The following is a 24,379-nucleotide window of genomic DNA, read 5'->3' as shown; positions in this document are numbered from 1 at the left end:
GAACCGAACCAACAACTGAAGGGTTAAATCTTAGTGAAGATCCCAAGCCTGATAAAATGGGAAGCTTGCTTCAGAAAGGACATCCGGTATAAAAACCTTGGTCCAAACTCAAATATGCAGCTTGGTTGATCCACTGTAGGGACACTGAACAGTGAGCAGCTGAAGGACAACAACAACAGCATTTTAGTTGTCTTTGCCAGTGTTTTGTTCTGTTCTATTCCAGATTTCTACCTAGCCTGTACACAGCTGTTTCCTATCGACTGACCTGTACCTGACCTGATCTTTGCTTGCTGTTTTTGGATTGTTTTGTTTTGCACTCTTCCTATTAAACTGACCTGTATTTGCACAGCAAACAGGAAAAAATAATTGATTTGATATGTAACTCATCTATTTGTTTAGCACACAGTCTCCTCTATAGCAGTGGCCTTCATCTCACAAATACCTTCTAGGGGGATTAGAGAGAAGAGACGATGGCTGCTAGCTCAGACAAATAACAAAATCCTGTTACACACCCAATAACCTTAGATTGCTAAATAAAAAAAAACACAATAACAGCTCGGAGCACAACCCCTGCTGGCTAAGGTCACACGGCACAGGCTTAGCGTGTAGCTGGTGGTGAATCTGTGTATCGTTAGCTGCCGCGCTGCTTGTGTAAGAGTTACACAGCCTGTAGAATGCTAAAGAGAAGCTGAGAGATGCACACAGTTGGAGTGTTCACTCGAGAGGAAAAGAGGTGTTGTTGCATGCAGGGCAAGGTGCAAGAGAGTGAGTATGCGCACAAGCACATTCCTTCTCTAGAGTCACTTAGAGAAAAGCATTTGTATGTTGGTGGTCCAGAAAAAAAAAAGAAAGAAAGAAGGGAGGGAGGGTCTGTCAGGAGAATGAAAAGCAGAAGCTTTTTCCTCGACAGATGTGAGTAAGGAAACATTTAGAAATGTGAGTTTGGATAATTTATAAATGGTGAAGCACTGCATTGCAAAATGCTGCATAGAGTATGGAGCTGTGCTTCAAGTCATGTTTCATTCTGTGACCAGACTTGACAGCTTCCTGACATTACAGACAATAAAAAACATCCATCCAACCATTCATCCAACCACCCATCCGCCCACCCATCCGTCTGCAGGTTTTCATTGAAGACCTGAGTCTATTGAACATTAAAATAAAGTGATTAAACAGGAGGCATCAGGTGTGGCTCCTTCTGGTCTGGTATGAAAGTCTGCACCCACACCAGCTCTTTTTTGGATAAGACATAAGTACATAAGTCTATGTACATCAAACGCATTAACACTGATGTCATTAAATAACTCTTAAATAAAAAAAATAAGGCTGAGTAGAATAGGTTATAAACTGTACAATTAAACGTACTGACGTTTTCTCACGCTCATCTAACATGAAAACCTGGGTCTGATGTCACAGTTAGGACAGTAGCATTTAATGTGAATTACTTTTGTTAGACACAAGGGAAATGATAAAAGCAGTCTGACTGACAAGAGGTATTAAACACCTCGTTTCCCTGAACAGTGGCTTCACCAAGCTCTTAAAACGCTCTATAAAGCTCAGAACACACATGGTGCCAATTTACACCTGGTTCTTGGAGGCGGAAACGTTTCGGAGCAAGACCGGCTGTCACTAATTGCTCAAAGCTCAGTACATCAAACAGAATGTGTAATCTGCTGCACGTTCTGTTTTCCCACCCTTATCTGCTGCTGCCCTCCCACTTCCTGTACGTTCCATCCTCAGACACATATGTATGAGGAGGAGAAGAGATTGCTACATGTCACCATGTGCCTGCTGCTTAAACTTCAACTAGTTTGGATTTATTACACCCAAAAAACAAGCAAAAACTCTTTAATATATATATAAAAAAAAAATCATATACAGTAGTTGTTGTGGGCTGGGTGTGTTTTTGTGTTCTGTCTGAAATGTGTGAGTAAACGCTAGGAGAAAGATGAGAGAAAGGACAGAAAGGTAAAACAACAAAAGGACAGCAGAGAACTTAAGGATAAGTTCAGACGTGAGCCATATGAGCAGGCCGTAAGCATGAGGCAGGTGATAAGTGCAAGTTTGGTTATAAAGCAAGCGCTAGTTTGGTTATAAAGCAAGCGCTGAACCTCAGCAGGATGTGACAGCAGTGGAGTTTAGTGTTTCTGACCAACAAATACACACACACACTTCAGCAAGCTCCTTCTGGGAACACTTCCTACGCAATATCATGAAATTCACAAAGCAACATTAGTGTGAACTGACTGCTCTTTAACCAAACAATGAAACACAAGACTCTCTGTGTGTGTGTGTGTGTGTGTGTGTGTGTGTGTGTGTGTGTGTATGAACTATAGGCGTGTATGCAGGATTTAGTTGGTATTATGTGTGGGTCAAGCGCACACAGGAAAGAGCATCAAGGTGAGTGGACTGAGTGGTGTGGACGTCTCACCTCTTGCACAGAAGCTTGTTGAAAGAGAGGAATAAGAGGATTAGTTCTCGGTATGTCAATGTGAATCTGCAGGGAAGAGAACACACACACACACACAAGAGAGAGACACAGGAGCAGAAGCAGGTTAGCACGGATTCGAAACAGCCATTACAGATAGACAGGAAAGTGAATCTGGTCATGGATGGTGACGCATGCCTGGCTGCAAACTGAAGAACTGAAAACCTCTGGAGATTTGAGACCGGGAATGAACTCATCCTCAGCTGTTTAACCCTCTGAAGTCTGAGTCAGTAGAGTTATTGGAAAATCCTCAATCTGGGAACTGATGTGTATAGAAGCACATGTGGCAGGTAGGGATTTTATTCCTCTTCTACCATAGCAACTTTGCCAACAATTATAATTATTCACCAATAATTATTTTAGAGTTTAATGCTGTGCAAAATCCACAAGACAACTTCGTTCTAAATCGTTGACAATTATTTTGGCTTCATTTTATGTTTTAATTATTTATGTCAATACTTCAAATGCTGTTTGGAAAAAATGGCATTCACGCAGAAAATAAATTACAAAATTTTTTTACAGTCACATTACAGAATATGTGAATAGAATTATATATAGAATTTCTCACAAAGGCAGATAACTTGGAGCTCTATCAGAAGAGCAACTGCTCCAATCTGACATCGTCTTCTGTTATTTTATATGGTGCAATTAAATAAATATTCTGTCCAAATGCAATGAACTGTCTCAACGTCCATTTTACAAAGATTTGAGACTTGTGGGAGGCAAAAGGTAAAAAATTTGCGATTACACAGTATAATGTATGGAAACAGCTGAAGGCCAGATTTCTTATGCAATGCTTTGTTTTTTTAATGGAAACAGGCGAGAGAAAATAAAAGGACAAAAATATGTCAGGAAACTTGGCTAACGTTTATGTACGCTTTGTAAAATAACAGCGTATAATTCATTTATCACAAGGTTCAGATGATGTTACTATAAAATCATAAGATATTAAAATGGATGTATTTCAATAAACTTTCATTGCAATCAGATCTGAGAATTAAACAGTGTTCTAAGACGAATAAAACCTACAGTTGGGTTTCGAAGTCTTTTTGGTATTTTTTAATATTTTTATTATTATTATTGTTAAGATTTAACTCTTCTGTGTGTGTGTATATATATATATATATATATATATATATATATATATATATATATATATATATATATATATACACACACACACAGCCTTGTTTTGCTGAAAAGAAATAACACCCTTTACAGTTTTGCTGGGTTTGTCATTTTTGTGATGCAGAAACAAACAAAAACCGTTGAAAGCGCTGACTCACCCATGTCAATAAATCTGATCTGAAATTGTGTTAAAAACTAAATACAGTACAATAATCTCAGGAGAAGATAAGAAAAAGGAAAACATGTCATCAGTTCCAGGGCTGCTTTTTATTTTAGCAAGACAAACAGCAAAAAGAGTGCTATGAAAGGAAGGGAACTGTTTTATGTAAATTCTTCTAATTTGAATAAAACTGTTGTGTGTTTTTCACGAAAGGCAAAGAAAAGGAAAAAAAAAGAATAATACAAAAATCTGGATCTCATTCATCACTGTTCAGTTAACCTGGTAGTGTGGTTTTAGGTAGTTTGTGTTTAAATGTGTGTTAATATCTGAGCGGATTTTTTTTGTGGGTTTTTTTTTTTTCTCCAACCCTTTTGGGCTGCTTTGTAAGACTGATAAAAATGATCAGTCAAATTTATACAGAGAAGAAAAAGGAAACTGTGTTCGATGTGCAGCCAAAATCATGGAGAAAACTAATGGAAATTCTTCTAGACTTCAAAGGGTTAAATACAAAAAAAAAAAAAAATCAAACCCTGCTTTGACTTTACTAATAATAATAATAATAATAACTAGAATAAACTAAACCAATGAACTGCAATAATGACTGAGTGAACAGTCGATCTTTAGTTTACAGCCTGAGGATCAAACCAGCCATCAGATCAATCAGACAGACAGAGTGAACAGACAGACAGACAGACAGACAGACAGACACATGGCACTAAGCAGATGATGCCTGAGTGACATGCTGCTGGCAGGGGGACGGTCTGTTTTGCGTCGGTGTCTCCGCTCCATCCTGCCTCTTACCTCAGTGACTCTCGGCTGGAGCACTAAAGTCTCCGGACTCATCCGAGGAATATCTATGTGGATCTGATGGTGCAGAGAGAGAGACACACTACATACATATACACACATATATGGATTCTACAAATGCTGAGTGACAAGATGAGATGCTGAGATTCAAACACAACACACACACACACAAATCAGAGGCAATGAATAATGTGGGTTATAGTGAAATAAGGCCTGCTGGAGTGGTGTGATGTGGTCTAATATGAAGTGGACTTTGTGGACCACCACAAAGAGGATTATTTACCCTGAAACAGCATGACCCCAGGTCCTCCTACACTACAGCAGATTAATAATGATTACTATCTTTTCTTCATTAAGGAACAATACGTCATTCTTTTAAACCGTTTATAGTTACGTTTAATGATGTAATACATCTGTGAAACTAATTAGGTCCTTTTATCACTTACGTTATAGCAGCTATAAAATTCCCTTCCTTCACATTTCTCCTTCTCCCTCCCTCCCTCCCTCCCTCCCTCTCTTCCTCCCTCTCTCCCTCTCTCCCTCCCTCCCTCACTCTCTCCCTCACTCTCTCCCTCACTCTCTCCCTCACTCTCTCCCTCCCTCCCTCCCTCACTCTCTCCCTCCCTCCCTCCCTCACTCTCTCCCTCCCTCCCTCACTCTCTCCCTCACTCTCTCCCTCACTCTCTCCCTCACTCCCTCCCTCACTCCCTCCCTCCCTCACTCTCTCCCTCACTCTCTCCCTCACTCTCTCCCTCACTCTCTCTCTCCCTCACTCTCTCCCTCACTCCCTCCCTCACTCTCTCCCTCACTCCCTCCCTCACTCCCTCCCTCACTCACTCCCTCACTCACTCCCTCACTCACTCCCTCACTCACTCCCTCCCTCACTACCTCCCTCACCCACTCACACTCTTTCCTTTTCAATCAAAAGCTGTACAAAAGTGTAAAAGTCCTCTGTCCTGAAGACTCTTCCATTTTGGAAAACTTCATGTTTGTGGCTTAAGCCCTATCTGTTACAAAGCTCTGACAGTGGAGACTCCATTCATGAATAACGCTGGTTTTGCTGCAGATTTATTATTTTTTCCATTTGTTTTTTTTTTCCTCTTTTTAATTTTTTTTTGCAGAAAAAATTAATTAGTGAAATTGAATGGGACAGGATTCTCAATGTTTCTATCAATATTTATTATGCTGAATATTTATTATGCTAAAAAAAGAAGAAGAAAAGAAAAGAAAACTGTTCCTGGATTGGTTTGTATTTGCAGTTTAATTGAACTGAATCTCTCCTGTGTGGCTGTGGTGTCAATATGACGGCACCTCACAAAGCTGCACCAAAACCTGGTTTATGTTTCTATACTAAAAATCAACTGGAAACCAAAACAGACAGAAATAGTAGACATACTGATTTTTATAGATGGAGTCTCCAATATCACTGCTTTACAAGTTCTTTTTTGTTTGTTTGTTGTTGTTGTTTTTTTTTTATAAAAAGTGTGTTTTGCTGTTTTTTTTGTGTGTGTGTTGTTTTTTTGCCTTATTAACATTCTAAAGATAAGAAATAAAAGGGCTGCTGAGAGAATGGCTGTTTCTACCTGCCTTAACATACATATCAATGACTTTGTGTTTCACAGACATTACATAGCATTAAATGTTACTAAAAATGGATAAAAATTAGGATTGACTAGAAATCCTTGGCCAATTGCTGTGGTGTATGAGGAATAAAGCACCACAGGAACGCTGGCACAGGAAAACATGGTGAAAGTAACACTACTTCATGTCAAGCAGCACCATCCTGTTGGTGACTGTTTTCCCAAAACGCTGTATTTTTTTTGATGGAATGACATTAACGGCTTGTCTGGGAAATCATTCCAGTGAAAATGAGTTAAATCAAACTTTTAGCTGATATAATGTTACTGGAATTTTTACCTCTATAAAAGTGGAAGGGGGAGTTTTCATGGCCATCAGACACTAGTTCATGCTTCAATTCTACATGCAATGAAATCATAAGAAAGCCATGAGATACAAGTAGTATCTTATCTTGTTCTTGCAAAAGAAAGATGTCTGTAAACATGTATGAGCAGAGAGAGTTAATGTTTCCCCTCATACTGAGTGAGAGAGGGAATAACTGACTGAACTCTCTCTCTCTCTCTCTCTCACACCCCTGCTCTCTGTAAACAGAGCCTCAGCAGGAAGAGTCGGTTGGGGGCCGCCTTCTTATGTGCATTTCTGTTCCGGTGTCAGTAAAAGTCACTGCATGTACAATGGACTAGAAAACTACTTTCTCTTTTATTTTAGGAACATAGGGAAAGGCTACATGCTGCAGCGCTATCCCTCCTGCGGTGTCAGGGATTCTGTGATCCCGGAGTGATTGAGGGGCAAACTGCATTTATGTGCTGCATTACTGCTTCCCTAATCACTCTACCAGCACTTTAACACTGAATACTTAGTAATAATAATGTTTTCTCTCCAATGGTTACTAATGGATGTTTTTTTGTTTGTTTGTTTGTTTGTTTCATTAAATTAAGCTGATCTGAGATGAAAATGTGCATGACACTGCTGTGCGTTTTCTCACAGGGTTTTAGTGTTTTTTTGTTTTTTTTTGATTGCACTGACACATAAGTATGCCAATATTTTCATCTTTAATAAAATGCAAAAAAAAAAAAAAAAAAAAAACCTTAAAAGTAGCACATGCACAGAAAAAAATATGCGTGCCAATCTTCAGTGAAAATGCCTGAACTTTGTCAAAATAAAAAAATTATTAGATCTGTAGGAGTCAAATGTAGTCTTTAGACGTTTGGTGTCTTTACTTGTCTCTGGATTATTGGCATTGGTGTCACTGAATAAAAAACTATAACAATAGTTTAAATAATAAATAATACTAAAGTAAGGTTTGACATGAAGTATTTCCTAGAAGCTATTATAACAATCCACAATGAGCTACTTCCAACCAACTGAACTAAGGTTTTGGACTTGAAATGGATTTGGTGTGTTTTGGACTTGAGTCTTGACTTGATTAATCCTGGTCTTGGACTTGATAATGGTGAAGTTTGACGACAGCTCTGTCTCACCTGTTGTTTTGCTTAAACCCAAATACTCTGCATTAGGGAAACTTGGAACTAAAGTGTTCCTAGGAATAGGAAGCCATCTGACATTAGTCCTATGCAAAAGATGAAAATACTTCTTCTTCGGAAGAAGAAATCGTAGGATAAATCTGTGCGTTTTAAAAAAAGGTTAAGAAACTGAACTACTGAAGAGCCAGTACAGAAATGACTAAAGCCTGAGACAATCAGGACATCTGTGCTATTATTAGCTGTGTCTGTATATCCTGGCTCGCTCCCATGGTAAAGCCGGGTGGTACAAACAGCTATATGAGGTCACTCTGGGTAAATCTGCGTAGCTGGTTATTTCTACACCGTTTCGGAGTAAAAGTGCTGTAAGAGTGTGGAACAGCAGCAGCACAGTAGCAGTAGCATGTGGAGGCATGTGGTTATCCTCCTACACTGAGACAAATACACTTTCTCCCAGAGTTTATGAAAGAAGAGGAGCAGAAGACTGAGGCTTCCCACTGGGGCTGACAAACTGCTGTGGAACCTCAACGCTGCCCTGCTGTCAGCTAAAAGATTGATTTTTTTTTTTCCCCTTCCAATTTATTTATTTATTTTTAAGTTATGAAAGGCCATGATTTCCTGGTAAGGAGAATGGAGGAGAACAGTCCAGACCTTCCTTATGTGTACTTGCGTGTGGTGTGTGTGTGTGTGTGTGTGTGTGTGTGAGAGAGAGAGAGAGAGAGAGAGAGAGAGAGAGTAACAGAACATATCAATTGACAAACTCACAATTCTTAGAAAATAAATAAAAATCTGGAAGAAATGAATCTAATAGAATGGGATGGTATACAGTGACTAAAACAAACATTCATTCTGATGAAATGACTTTATGAGACACCGATTTCACTCCAAAGTCCACTGCAAACTATCAGAACAAATACCACTCTAATATATTTTTAGAGTGGTTATTTAGTTTTTATTATTTTAATTATATTTACATACTGTAACTGCATACTACACACCACAAAGATAATTCCTAAAATCCTAATTTTTCTTTCTTTTTGTCTGCTTGAAGCACATTTCTTTTTTTGGCCAAAGACCTTTACAAAGATGAGAAAGCCATTTACAGCATGCTTTCTCATTTTTAAAATGAGATTACTTTTCTAACTTTGTGTAATTAACAAGCTGCGTCCTCAGACGGATCACGTGTAAAGTGCCTAATTTTCAGCAGGCACTTCATTTTAACTTCATTTCTTTGGCTAAATGTCAAATGTCGTTTAACTGAGTATGCTAGTGTAGTGGGTGTATGTAGTGAAAGATGTAGACAATTTCAGATTTGGGTAAAGGAAGGTTCAAATTGGTGGATTTGTACAGGAATCCCAGGTGAAATAACACATTTAAAAACTAGCTAAACATTAATACAAACACTTTTCTAAATGAAAGAATGTATTTGTTATGATAAGCTTCAGAATATGACACCTGTCTCCTGTCTTTGTCACAGGATGCACAGTGTAGCACGAGGCATTTGGACAGCAGACTCTGGAGTGATGTTTGAACAGGAATGCTATGTAGTAGGGAATGATGGAGAGGTCAGAGAGGTGGTGTAACCGGTGGTGTTACCTGTCTGTATGTGTCCTGGTGATGCTCGTCGTTGCGGGAGTCGTAGTACTGCTCGATGAAACCAAAGTACTCCTGCCTCTTTCTCTGCAGCGTGCTGGCTCTGCGCTCGGCATTGGCAGGCAGGTAACCCTAAGAACAGCAATACACACACACACACACACACACACACAAACAGCCCATTATGGAAGGGTAGTTGAAACGTCTTTTCTTATCAATCCACTATCAAACCACATTAGCCCTCTGAAATTTCTGCTGCCTGTGCATTTCACCCATGTGTGAGCGAGGTCGTCACCCTCTTTCGCTCCAACGCTGCACTTTCCAGCACACTCTGGTTTACTGGCTGTGCTGCTCAAAGACATCTCCTTGGTGCTGGATTCAGATCCAGGTTGACAGGGATTTTATAGACTTCATTGAAAGCACCAGTAAGCTGCACTGGACTATTACAGCTGCACAGTCGATATAACAGACATTAAAAAAAACTAGATTTCACTTTCAGAGTGTTAACATACTGTTAACTAAAAAGTGGGCGGCTTTTAGCAGGACCGACGCACACGAACCGCCTCTGCTTCATTAAGACTGACAGCCATATTGGCTACGTGTTCACTGAGACAGACGTAACAGTCACACCACCTTCCTGAGAACTGACAGACAAGCAGTCAAGCAGGCCACACTGAAACTGACCAACACAGAGGCCATGTCTCTCGCTCTGGAACTAACAGACACAATGGCAATGTGTACTTCACCTGAACTGACAGGTAAAAAGTCTATGCTTCCTTTACTATGACTTACAGCTCATTTACTGGGAATGACCAGTACACAGGGGACACCTCCTTTATGGGTAGGAACTAGATCAGAGTCCGTACCACCTTCTTGGGGACTGAGCAGGACAGAGACAACACCTCCTTCCTGGGTGGAAACTGGAAAAGAGACCGCAGCACCTTCTTGAGGAATGACCAGGACAGAGACAACACCTCCTAACTGGGTGGAAACTAGCTCAGAGACCGTACCACCTTCTTGAGGAATGACCAGGACAGAGACAACACCTCCTAACTGGGTGGAAACTAGCTCAGAGACCGTACCACCTTCTTGAGGAATGACCAGGACAGAGACAACACCTCCTAACTGGGGGTTGACCAGCACAGAGACCACACCTCTTCCCAGGGACTGACAGGGTCAGAGACTCAGCACAGAGACCACTCATCATTTACTCAAACTGACCAACACAGAGGTCACAGCTTCTTCCTGTGGACCAACCAGGAGAAACCAGGGGACACCCATTTACTCAATATCTATCTAGTGCACACTCACCTGAGATAAAGAAAATGCTGTGGAAATATTGAGACTGCCAATTAGTCTTTGCACCAGAAAAAAATATAGCTGTAGTTCAGTCATTTCGGTAAGTAAGACATGAATAACTGAATTCTTAGTGTTCCTATGTTCAGTTCGCTGATTAGCCAGTCACTATCAGTCACCAGTAAAGAGGAAGAAATCGGCGCCTTTCTTATTCCACAGCGAGAGAGAGAAAGCGTGCAGCAGATGTCTGTGCCCGAAAAAGAAAGTCTCTTGATAAAGTAATTGATTGCATGGAAATCTAGAGCCGTGGAAATCCATTTATCACAGGAGACACTATCCCACACGGCCATTTTTTACCCCCCACCACCCAGACAAGTTCTGCACAAAGATGTATGCGTGCCAAGCGGCAGTGTTCATGCCAGGGCTATGGGTCATTAGCATATGTACATGTAATTAAGCCTAATTGATAATGCATAATGTCGAGGATTCGGAGATTTCACCGGGCTCACATAGGGAGGAAGAATGAGCTGCTGATCACCAGGAAGATAAAAAGCTCTAAGTCAGAAGGGAGACTTTTAAGGTAAATGGAGAGAACAGAGACGGATATTAATTGGCATGTTTTAAAGAGAGAGAGTACGGGGAGCTAGAATAAGAAAGAATACTGCCAGGAAGGGACAATCATCTTGCGACCCTGATTTAGAGCACCTCACTCTTAAATTAAAAAAATAAGCATTAAGGGAACTGTAGAAAGCTTCAAAAAGAAGATCTTTAATGTATTGCACAGTGCACAGCTACAATAAAATAACTTTCTATCTGTAATCTGAATTGATTCAATACATAAACTGGTAATAACAAGTTGTTATACTCTTCTATCTGCATGAATGTTGTACATACTTTTCATCTGTTTGCTATTAATTTAAATGACACATAATTAAAGCGATTAACAAACGGAAAAAAAAAAATGCTTAATGGCGGAAAATGTACTCTTTCTTTCACAGGTTAAAGCATGAAAATGAACAAGGCTGAATAAACCTTTCCATAGATAATGCCATAAATAACCAGTTTAAAACATTTTGTATACTTAGTTCTCTCTTTTTTCGTCGGTTCAGTATACAAAGAAGCATTATATTTCCACGCTTCTGTCCTATGGCTCATATCTACAATAAATAAGTAAATAAGTAAATAAATAAATAACACGGACAAAACACTATATATTATGAAAGCATGCTGTGTGTCTTCTTTCTATCTATCTATCTCCGTTGCTGTGGCTGACTAATTAGAAAGCACACAGCAGACCATAACACGACCTCTCATTTGTTCAATCAGTGATATTGTGTAAATTACAGTAATCGCATGTTTAGTCCTCTTGAGATCATAATATACAGTATGTAAATGACCGGTCTTGCATTTTCCGGTCAATTGAGGGGGAAAAAACCTATTGAGCTGAATTAGAGATGTACTGCTTCCACAGAACCCTGCAATCTCTAACAAACTCTTTTCTTCTTCATGCAGTCCTGGGAGTGTTTCGATAGCTCAGGACGCCTGCTTTACGACTGCAAAAATGAATATTTTAACAGACGATTATAATGATGTAAATAATAGATCGACTGTCTTAGCTGTGGCTTATAAATAAAAAAAAAAGTCTGTAATTATACCATCATTAGGCATTAGAGGAGAGCGATTTAGAGGATTTTGCTTTATCTATTACATGGAAAAATACTTGGGGATCAAAGCATTTTCTTCTTTCGCATTATTTTTAGATAAGACTGATATAAAGATGTGTTGTTGTTTTTCATTAATAAAACATATACATTTTATATTATTTACAGCTAAGAATCCACCTTTAATTCGTTTAAAAACATACAAGTTTCATTATGGTATTATGGAAGTAAAAACTTTTGGATTTAAAAACCCTTATAAATAAGAAAATCTTATTTATTTCTTTACTCATTCATTCATTCATTTATACATGTACTTACTTACTGCTTAATAATCTGTCTGTATTTAATCCATGATTTATTTTAAGAGAGACTTGATCCTTGCACTGCTTTATCCACCTCCTTTGGTCCATCACTGTCCATCACTCCTGCCTCCTCATTTATTTCTTCACTGTGATAAATCTATGCAGCGTCACATGACAGCTACGGATATTTCCTAGTCGCACCTCTTATTGACTTCCCCTCATTACTTTGTGTCCTGCCATTCACAAACTAGCAGCAGGTTACACCCCTGACTGGTTTTCTTGGTTATTCCTATTTGTCATGCTGCAGTAAATGAAATCATAAACAGGAATTGTGTGAATAGTGGAAATCTATTGGGGCAGCGTTACATGTCCCTCGTGCTCAACTGTGATTCAGAGCTGACTGCTCAAATCTGTAAGCTGTAGAAGAGACGGTACGCTGTATGTAGGACAAGAACTGAGAGATTACAGTTTAAAATGATAATAAATTGACTTAGTATTTTACATTAGAACCGAACAGCTGAAAATGAAAGTCTGTGTAAAATTGTACTTATGATCTTCACTTAATATCTTCCAAAGATTTTTGAAGTTTGGTGTGATTTTGTTTTTACTGGCAACCGGTAAAACCGTTAGGTCTCGTCAAATCTGTGTACATAGAAAAGCATACATAACGTCTGTCACCACATGCCCCGTTTTACTTTATTTTTGCCCTGCTCTCCCTTGTGTTTTTTTTGTTTTGTTTTCCGTAACAGTGCAAGACAATAAGGAACAACTCCACTTTTAACACACTGTTCCTCTTCTTCTCTAGAGCTAATCTAATGATTGTTCTGCTGCAATAACAACCGATTTCAATTACAAAATCAACAGTCAAAATGAACCGGCCTAAACTTATCCGACTGTATTAGAAAATGAAAGTTAGAAAGGAAAAAATAAATAAATTTAAGCTCCTCAGTAAAAAAAAAAAATTTATATGTCGTCTGTCAAAAAATAAGAAAAAATCTGTTTCACAACAAGATGTCATTTCACTGCTTATACTAAACCTAATTTAAACACGTTTTAATTACTACACTGAATGGTGTAGAGTGAGTGCGATAATTTTGCTTAGTATTAACATAAACCGATTACAGTGTGAAATCTCACGAGGATGTCGGCCCTGATGTGAACTATATTATTACATTTAGGTGGTTAAAGTACGCATGGTAGAATATCCAGTTCAATTCAATTCAAATGTATTTGTATAGCGCTTTTAACAATGGACATTGTCTCAAAGCAGCTTTACAGAACATAAAAAACATGATACAAAAAGTTTAATCAAGATTAATATTACACAGATTTAAATGTGTTTGTATTCATCACCAATGAACAAGCCTGAGGTGTCTGAGGTGACTGTAGTGGGGAAAAACTCCCTTAGATAGATGAGGAAGAAACCTTGAGAGGAACCAGACTCAAAAGTGAACCTCATCCTCATTTGGGTGACACTGAAGGGTCTGATTATAAATATACAGTCTGACAACTGTGTATTGATGAGGAGGTTGTTGTCCTCTAAGGCCACATGTGGTTGACATCTCCTCTTAGAATGTCTGAAATCCTCATGAAGAGGAATCCAACCGGAGCTGCTACATCTCTAGATGCCTCAGGATCCTCACAGGGTTGGCGTTAATTTAACGAAAGCCAAAATCTTCATAGAATAGTGTTGTGGTAATGAGTTTGTTATAAAACATCACAATGGTAGGTTTGATTCTCGGCTTAGGTGCGAGCTCTGTTTGATTTCATTCAAGGTAACTCAAATCATGTAGGATGTACAAAAACTAATCGAGTTAATGGTACGCAGTTCAATCACATGAACCCAATGGGCACATTTAATGCCAGACGTGTAGTGAATTCCTGACCAAGCAGAAGTTTCTGAGGTGATTTTATTTCTAATGTGCTGCTACTTCCACAGACTGCATTGATCATGATTTTCTAAATGAAACCATCAGATTTTTTTTAGGTACTACTGTACTTTATTTTTCTTGCCATAATCATTGAAAATTCTGTCTAGGATATAGGATTTCCTTCCTAATGTTTCAGATGTGCAAGGAAAAACCAGCATGACACACTTTTGAGTTTTCAATCAGTCATGTTTCAAGGGTTACAAAATCACTTAGTTCACATGAACTCAGTGTGAAATGACATTAAACCTTTTTCTTTTCACCCACCAAAAAAAAAAATTCAGTCTGACGGCAAGAAGCCTATAAGTTGCAAGTGAAATCGATCGTTCTGTTTACGTCTTCTTTAAAAGAAGTACAAAGTCGGGCTTGGAAACAGTTTTGCACGCTGTGTGCTGCAACAGTAGGAGCGATGCTGCTGCCCTCAACAGCTTCACTACTGTATAACATTCTATCCAGAAACAGGATACTATAGACAGAAAACTATAGACATTTCTGTAAATAATTCATGTTGATCGTTTACCCAAATCAGCATTATAAATGATGTCAGCTAATCGCTCCAGCCCTGATTGGCTTCATTTCTACCGAGATTGTATGACCTTTGTTTCAATTCTCTAAGATGTATCGTTGCCCCGACTTGTACCAGTGAAATAACTGTGATATTTTGGACTAAATCATGTTGCCCAGGTGAACTGTTATTTCTAGGTTCCTTTTTGTGCAAAAGCAAAATCAGTACAAAATCAGTAGAATAACACCACTAGCAGAAACACACACATGCACACGCACGCACGGGCATACAGACACGTACACACAAACAGACACACACGGACGCACACAGACACACACACATTCACATATACGTGCACACACAGATATTCACACACATGGACACACACATGGACACACACCGACACACACTCACAGACACGCGAACACGTGACACACATTGAGGTTAAGTAAGTAGAGAAGGAAAGTGAGCCAGCTTGCACTGCCCAGGCCAGGTGCAGAGGCACAGCAACAACAGGCAGGTAATAAATGCAGTGTGTCAGTGGAGAGACAGGGAGAGGACACACTACACGTTTCCCAGCATGCCCGGCGAGCAGCGGGAGGCCTTCATGCTCGAGTGTAATGCTCAGAGTCCCAGGCCGAGCTAGGGCTCTGCATCAGCCTCCGCTCCCAGCTGCTCGCTGAGCACGGGCCATTAGTCAGAGGTGTCCAGGCCACATTAGCGAAATGGAAAACACTATTTAATCACCTGCGCATGTTTGTCCCTTTATTTATTAAAGCACAGCATGCGAGCTGCTCCGGGTCTACAATGAAATGACTGTGGAACTAAAGTGGACCGAGTACAAGACTGCGCTAAATCACAGATGATAGAATTAATGCGCGCCTTAAAGCATGCACATTTAAATGACTTCATTAAAAGATACAAAACTTGTACAAACAAAGAGCACTTGTAAGTGACTGTGCTTTACGTAAAGAAATTAATCAGCCTTATAAACACACTACATCTGTGATTCAAGCTAATTACGCAGAGCAGATATGGGATGTGTGTACCGCCATTTCATTTGCTGTATTAGTGTCCGTTTCTTTGATATAGAAAAAAATGATTCATCTCTGTTCCGTGTTACGTTCCCTCCAGTTTTATTCTATAAGTATCTGCAAAATAGTAAGAGCCATGGGTTACCATCTGTATTCGTTAACATTACAGGACATGACAAAAACGTATATAGCGAGTATATTATATGCAAGTATTATTTATACATATATTCATCTATATTTTCTTAGTTGTTGCTACATACTGGTTACTAGGATAAGTCAGATCCAATAAAATGATTTGTTTAATTTAAAATACTGAATTAAACTGTATTGTTTAAATGTACCATGAATGACAGCGTTACATTCATCTTCCTCCTTCAGTTCCTTTGTAAAAGTCCTTAACTTGCTAGCTAGCTCGTCTAAATTCATGAATATTTCTAGCCACGTAATTAGTTAATATTCCCCCGAGAGCTACCTATAGAGAGTAGCAATGGTTAGATATCTCAGCAGTCGTTCATTGCTAAACATCACAAGCCTAACGCAGAGCTTTCATGCTGTAAATCATGAAGAAGATCTGGCTAGCTAGTCTAATGTCAGTCATATAAAGGTTTGACACGTGTCTGCAGGTTAGACAGCGAGCAGTAAAGTACTGATATTACCAGATGTTTTAACTTATATACGTTTTGCAGATCATTAGGACACTGTCTGGCATTTAGACTTGAAGATACATTGGGCTACAGATGCTCATCTGTCTTCTGTGTCTCAGCCATTGCGGCTGCTGACTAAGCATTTTAGCAACACCTTCGTCAAGAAACTGCTTTCGTTTGATTGGATTCCAAAATTCCCAAATCCCAAAAGGTCTTTAAATGCGTTATAACTGATAGTCTGTCAATGTAATCAAATATGTTGTGGTAATAATGTTGTGGTAATAATATAGACACAAAAAAAAACACGGTTACAGTGAATGATGTACTTAAGCACTGTAACGAAAGTACGTGTAGTTTGTTACTTTCCATGAGAGTACATCACAGAGGACATCTGGGACATCGAAAGAAAAAAGAGAGTGAGGAAGGAGTGAAGTTTACGGTCTGTTCTGGCCATGGAGGTGTTTGCATAATGAAGCAGAGAGAGAGAGAGAGAGAGAGAGAGAGAGAGAGAGAGAGAGAGAGAGAGAGAGAGAGAGAGAGAGAGAGAGAGAGAGAGAGAGAGAGAGAGAGAGAGAGAGAGAGAGAGAGAGAGATACTACTACTCTGAGAAGGCAAGGTTAATGGAATGTTTACGGCAGGTCAACTTGGGAGAAAAATTCAAGCGTGTTTTATTGGGTTCTGACTGACTTTTACAGAAGAGCTGAGACAACGACTTCTGAAATAAAAAAAATGATTAAAGAACCGGTGGAAGAGAGAACGCAGAAACAAAACACAACCATGATCAAGTGCAGACTGGTGGTGACAGGTTGCAGAAGCACTGGTGATTTCCCCTGCCATCTCTACTCTCTCACAGAAACTCTGCTCCTGTCAAGTGCTAAATGCTGAACTACAGTAAATAGCCAATTGTTTCTTTTTTTTCTCTCTCTCTCTCTCTCTCTCTCTTTTTCGTACCCTTTCTAAAAAAAAGTTTAAGGAATCAATTTCGGGAGTAAATGAAATCTTTATTTTTTCGAGCAAGGACCTGACAAAACGAAAATGATTTCTACTTAGGGGAGCACTTGAGCGGGTTCCTGAAGAAGACAAGCTGTGGGGGATGGGGTGCTGAGGAGGTGGGGGAGGGTTGTGGTTTGTGTGCAGTCAGCAGGACAGGGAATCGATTGTACATTAAAGGAACCGTTCAAACTGTGACACCACCTTCTGCTGCCTCACACACACACACACACACACACACACACACCTCCTTGTCAACCATCACTCTTGTTAAAGGATGATTTCCAGCTGTTTGAGATCACTCCTGTCCTCACACACCAACACAAAGCTCAGACAGACAGAGGCAGGGACAAATGAAGTCAAATCGCAAACCATGCTGGGTTCAATAGCACAGATCGATGTGATTTGATTGAGTGGGAGTACAGCCTTGGGTTCTAGTCAAAATGACAGATGAGCGTGCCATAGGCAAATGAAGGTCAACAGGTGAATTGGATGTTTGTGCACAAGTGTGTGTGTGTGTGTGTGTGCGTGTGTGTGTGTGTGTGTGTGTTCAGAGACCACACACGGACACAAGATCAGGGCCAGAATATCAAATCTTTGCTTCATTATAGTTGCAGACTGGCAACACATCAATCAGTGTGCCACTGTACACGGTACGGTGCGGCCCACCAGCCACGGGAGAAGCCTCCTGGCATGAGGCTGAATTGACATGCAGCCCTCATCATGTCAGCTCCATCCTGTGGGACTCTTTACACCAATTATAGCACAGATAGCGTACACATAACAGCTTTAAATTTGCTTCCACACCGCATTAAATGTGTACGGGAAGATTTTTTTTTTTTTGCACTTGAGGCAAATAATTGCCTTTTATTATTCAATTTCCCTGAAAAGACACTCACTAAGAAGACTTGATTCCTGACCTCCTCCTCACAGATGTAACCACTAACTAAAGACTGTACCCTTCAGGCAGAGCATTGTGTTGCTTTACCTTGATTACATTCATGCGGCCCCTTTTTCTCTCTTTTCATTTCAAGCTCATGAGACAGCTTTGAATGAAAAATCAGCATGAATACAGCAGAATTAAAGAGAGCAAATGAATCAAGGCCATCCTGAACTCCCGAACAAGCGTGGTGGATAAACTCTTACAGACGACTGTGCTGGCGTCGAAGACCGAAACAAACGTGGGTTCTCAAGCCTGACTGGCCAGAAGGAGTTTATTACACATCTACAACAGCAGCTCTGACATTAGGGTCAGCTATAATTCAAATGGCAGGTTTATATGATGAAGGTTTTTTTCCTTACAGTTTACAGCAGCTATAATATAAACAGATACCATGAACTAACTTGTCTTGTGTTGATTTCAACACCATTAAACATAACAATAAATGGACAAAACATACAAGGTGATATTCTTTTATAAATATAAGTGCCTAGCAGAGGAATAAAGCACTTTAGGACGTGGTGTTACTAGAAAACCTTTCTAATGATAGCACATACTAAAATGTTTTATACCTTATACATTTAGTCAGAGTTATAAGATGCACAAATCAATACAAGGAATGAATGTGTTCTACAATACGTTTGAATTAAACCATCGTTTTTAGGGAAAAAAGAGCACAGGTAAGTAAAACATGTACAGTACAGTAGCCTCCCACCTGCATCGTAATATTGTGATATCAAGCCAATGATCATTTTGTCAATAACGTTTTATCTAAGGTTTATGCCAGAGTGTGTCGTCTCACTTGCAGCTCTCTAGACCAATCCCTGCTCACACACATGCTCACACACGCTCACACATGCTCACACACACACACACACATGCTCACACACACACACATGCTCACACACACACACACATGCTCACACACACACACATGCTCACACACATGCTCACACGCTCACACACACACACACACACACACGCTCACACGCACACACGCTCACACACACACACACATGCTCACACGCTCACACACACACACACACACATGCTCACACGCTCACACACGCTCACACATGCTCACACACGCTCACACACACATGCTCACACGCTCACACACACGCTCACACACACACACGCTCACACGCACACACGCGCACACACCCGCACACACGCGCTCACACGCACACACGCGCTCACACGCACACACGCGCTCACACGCACACACGCGCTCACACGCACACACGCGCTCACACGCACACACGCGCTCACACGCACACACGCGCTCACACGCGCTCACACGCACACACGCGCTCACACGCACACACGCGCTCACACACACACGCTCACACACACACACGCACTCACACACACACGCACTCACACACACACACGCGCTCACACACACACGCTCACACACACACAAAAACACAGCAGCTGAAAGATCAAGGACGAGCACAAATCCACCATTGCTACACCCTTTAAAGGTCAGAGACTGAGGCAGCCAGACAGCTCAAGATCTTAAAAAAACATATATCCTTCCCATTTCACTTTCATTTCAAATGTTCAAACTTTCGTCACTGAGGCTATGTCCCTTCAAATGTACAACTGATCTCTCTGGTCACCAAACCTGAGCAGATCAAGCCCAGCTGATGTTTTGCTTTTTTTCCAATTGCTGATACTTGTTCATGGCTCACAGGAGCAGAACCTGATGTGTTCCTCTGCTGGTGTAGCTCATCCCCTTCGCCATGTTGTGCATCAGATGCTTTTCAGCATTAATCAGTTTCGTCATTCCCAACAACACCCCCACCCCCACCCCCCCTCGTAGCATCCAGAAAACTCAAAGTAACCATTTTGGCACCAACAGCCATGACACAGCGGTAGTCACACGGATCCTAATTTTGATGTGAAAATAAAGTGAACTCTTGGCTTGTGAGCTTGTGCACTGCACTGCAGCCACAACATATTGGCATATATGAGCATGGTTACAGGTGTTTTTATTATCGTACAGAATAAGTGCACTGACCGTAGAGAATTGTGTACAGTTTGCTCATCAAGGCTTTTTCCAAGCTGCCACACATATGCTAATGTTTCCACCTCCCTTATTTTTGCTTCACAATCATTTCTTTTACGTTTCTCCTGTATCTTTACCCGCTCTCTTTCTGCAGAAATGACAAATTTGCATGCAGTGCCACTATATAGATCTGTTCCATTCTGTAAGCACATCAAGCAAATTAATTGCTATCAAACAGCCTGAAACGAAACGTGAGGAAACATCAAACGTTGCTAATTAACTTTGTGTCTTGTAATGCTAAACACATGATTGAGCCACCGCACCTGTGCAGCAACGCTTCGGCAATGCACACGCATTTAACATGTTCGAAACAACGTCCTTGTAAAAACGTCTGTGAAAACAAAATAAACGTCTAAATCGAATCTGACAAGTGGCCTGCTGAGCGTTTGAAGATGAAGACGTGTGTTAGAAAGTGTCATGAGAGTGAGGTAAAGCTGACGGTTAAATGAACTGGTTTACTCACTGAGAGAAGCTTCCATGTGATGGGACGCACTTGCCGTGGGATTCCTGACCAGCTCAACTTCCGCAGCTCTTCTATAAGTGGAGGAAAAAAGGGAAGAAAGAAACACATGCATCATATCACGTGTCATAACTCCACAACGGCTTTTTCGGTTCTCGAGGCATAAAAAAGTGAGAAATGCTAATGCACACTTTTTTACCTATATTTAACCTTTCTACTTCCTTTTTTTTTAAAAAAAAAAAAAAAACTTGTCAAAGACGGGTTCACCCGACATCACGAATGCGCATGGCCATGACTCACCATGTTTTACTATTTTGCTCTTATTATGTACAGGCATCTCAGCTCTTCTATGTCCCACACCATTTTCCCTGACACTTATGCTACACATGTGCTGTGGATACACACGTGGGGGAAGTCGTGGCCTAATGGTTAGAGAGTCTAACTCCTAACCCTAAGGTTGTGGGTTCGAGTCTCGGGCTGGCAATACCACGACTGAGGTGCCCTTGAGCAAGGCACCGAACCCCCCCAACTGCTCCACGGGCGCCGCAGCATAAATGGCTGCCCACTGCTCTGGGTGTGTGTTCACGGTGTGTGTGTGTTCACTGCTGTGTGTGTGCACTTTGGATGGGTTAAATGCAGAGAACGAATTCTGAGTATGGGTCACCGTACTTAGCCGTATGTCACGTCACTTAAGAAACCATCAGTTAAAACACACGCAGGTCACTTTACTCCCTGAAAAGTGGACTCACATTCTGCCACACTTCCAGTTCATCATGCTGCACTTCCTACCAATTCTTCATGCAAACTCAGTTCTGTTTCAGACTAGGGGTGGGCGGAATGACCAAAAATCTGTTTCACGGAATAAGTTATTTTATTTCACGGTAGCGGTATATATCACGGAATAATAATTTTTCAGGTAAATCAACAAAAGGAACGTGCTTAATATATTAAATACCACTATAACACTTTAAAAATAAAGAATAGGCTTTCTCGTCTTATTTTATTAATTTTTCTTTTATTTAGCATTAGTAGTGAATGAGACTCTCAACTTTTAGATCAACCTCACCATAACAATAAATAGGCCTCATTTTTAGAGTTTAAAGAGAACAGACTTCATTTTCAGATGATAAAACAAGTTACTCGTGCTAGCATGGCTAACGGTTACATTCATTCATTCATTTTCTACCGCTTATCCGAACTACCTCGGGTCACGGGGAGCCTGTGCCTATCTCAGGCGTCATCGGGCATCAAGGCAGGATACACCCTGGATGGAGTGCCAACCCATCTCAGGGCACACACACACACACACTCTCATTCACTCACACAATCACACACTAGGGACAATTTTCCAGATGCCAATCAACCTACCATGCATGTCTTTGGACCGGGGGAGGAAACCGGAGTACCCGGAGGAAACCCCCGAGGCACGGGGAGAACATGCAAACTCCACACACACACGGTGGAGGCGGGAATCAAACCCCGGCCCTGGAAGTGTGAGGCGAACGTGCTAACCACTAAGCCACCGTGCCCCCCACGGTTACATTCGTGTGACACAAATGTTTGCAAATCACATTTGTCTGCTCTTTGTCAGACTTTGTAAACCCGAACCACGTCCATACCACTAATGTCGTGGTTTCACAACAAGTTCCTCCTCCTGCTCGGGATTGGTTTGTGGGATTTCTTTATCAGCATGCATGTCTTTCTTCTCGTTTTTCTTCTTATCTACGCTTATGTGCCGCTTCTCAACCGTTCTCAGATTCAGTCGTGCTACACGAGGTTAACCACACCCACTAATTTAAATTTCACGGTATGCACGGAATAGAAAAACCTGTAACGGTAGACATTTTATTCCGCGGAAACGGAACATACCGTCATACCGCCCAGCCCTAATTCAGACGACTGCCAGTGTGAAAGCCCCTTCATATTTTTCCCTCTATCTGAAAATCAAAGCGCAAATAAAATGACTGTAATAGTGAAAAAAAAAATCTCAAACTTTAACAAGCCTTCATTAACGCCCCATAGAACTGCACGTGTGTCGTGCGATTTACTGAAGCCAGAATTTGTCTGCATTCTAAACTACTGCACATGAAAGTTGACAAAACCTTCTCATGTTGCTTGTGTCCATCACCGACATCAAAGTTCATTTGTCTCCTTCTTCCTGTCAGAAAAAAGAATCAATCAGCAGTCACTCCACCGTGTGCCGTCATGAACACAGAGTATACGGCAAGTTATACACGCTTTCTGAACGTGTTTATAATCGCACAAAGCAGAGCTCAAAGCTGCGACGCTTTGAATCCTGAGAGCTGGGAATCTAAATGTGAAGACGTCCTCAAAGCCTCATTAAAAAGTGACACTGCGCTTAAATGAATTCAACAGAAAAATCAAACGCAATTTTACATTTAAGCTTCAATCAAACAAAGCTTTCAAACAAATTATTCCCATAAATTAGTTAATCAACAAAGCCTGCACACATTCCAACTGTGTTTCAAACAGCAGGAACGCAGCCACACGCTACAACACAAGCTAGATAATGCTAACAAGATGACAGTCCAAAAAAAAAAACACCTCTCTGTTTATGAGGAGCCACACAGCTGATTTTTATCAATTTATTTATATGTGAGAAAGCGAGGGTCTATTTCATTTATTCATTCATTTCTAGTTTCAATTTACACTGTGAGCTTCGTCAAGCTCAAAAAATATTAACGGTGCGTTCTGGCTGAGAATTACGCTCTGTGTAGCGTCGTCTCGTTCGTGCTCAAGAGCAAGAGAAGTCATTTAGGCTTAAACGACGACACGAGGAGAAACAGCTCTCTGGTTTACAAATGAACATATCCTGACTGCAGTATGCTGATGAGAAATGGTACAGAAATTCAGCTCCCTAATTAGCTCCAGAATATACAATCTCATGGGGTGGAAAGGTTTCAATAATTCTGTGAATATTTATCTACAAAATGACCATAAATGCAACAGTCCTTCCTGAAGGTTAGCCATATATCAGATTCTACACAAGCGCAGAGTTAAATAACAAAACAAAAAAGTATTCCTGGTTAGTATTCCCGATAAAGTATTCCTGGTTAGTGTTCCCAATAAAGTATTCCTGACAATGTATTCCTGGTTAGTATTCCTCATAAAATATTCTTTACAAAAAAGTATTCCTGGTTAGTATTCCTGATAAATATTTCCTAGTTGGTGTTAATCATAAAGTATTCATGATAAAGTATTCCTAAAAAAGTATTCCTGGTTAGTATTCCTAATAAAATATTATTTAAAAAAAGTATTCCTGGTTAGTATTCCTAATAAAATATTATTT

At 40.4% G+C, this 24,379-nt stretch overlaps 1 protein-coding gene across 3 annotated transcripts in view; it reads right to left on the bottom strand.

Annotated features, from left to right (window-relative positions):
• The window catches only part of tbc1d22a (TBC1 domain family, member 22a), a 148,788-nt gene that overhangs the window by 100,090 nt on the left and 24,319 nt on the right, over positions 1-24,379 (bottom strand). The window contains exons 5-8 of one of the 3 annotated variants that reach the window (XM_060889673.1): positions 21,073-21,143; positions 9,239-9,367; positions 4,578-4,640; positions 2,432-2,497 (exon numbers count right to left, since the gene is read on the bottom strand). In XM_060889673.1, the coding sequence (XP_060745656.1) occupies positions 2,432-2,497; positions 4,578-4,640; positions 9,239-9,367; positions 21,073-21,143 (329 nt within the window). The remainder of the gene's footprint in view (positions 1-2,431; positions 2,498-4,577; positions 4,641-9,238; positions 9,368-21,072; positions 21,144-24,379) is intronic. The other 2 variants (XM_060889675.1, XM_060889674.1) reach the window with 2 other exon arrangements.

Source organism: Tachysurus vachellii, chromosome 16, assembly GCF_030014155.1.
Source record: "Tachysurus vachellii isolate PV-2020 chromosome 16, HZAU_Pvac_v1, whole genome shotgun sequence".
Classification (NCBI taxonomy): Eukaryota; Metazoa; Chordata; class Actinopteri; order Siluriformes; family Bagridae; genus Tachysurus; species Tachysurus vachellii.
Note: the sequence above shows the minus strand (reverse complement) of the source record. Positions and strands in the feature narration are given on the sequence as shown.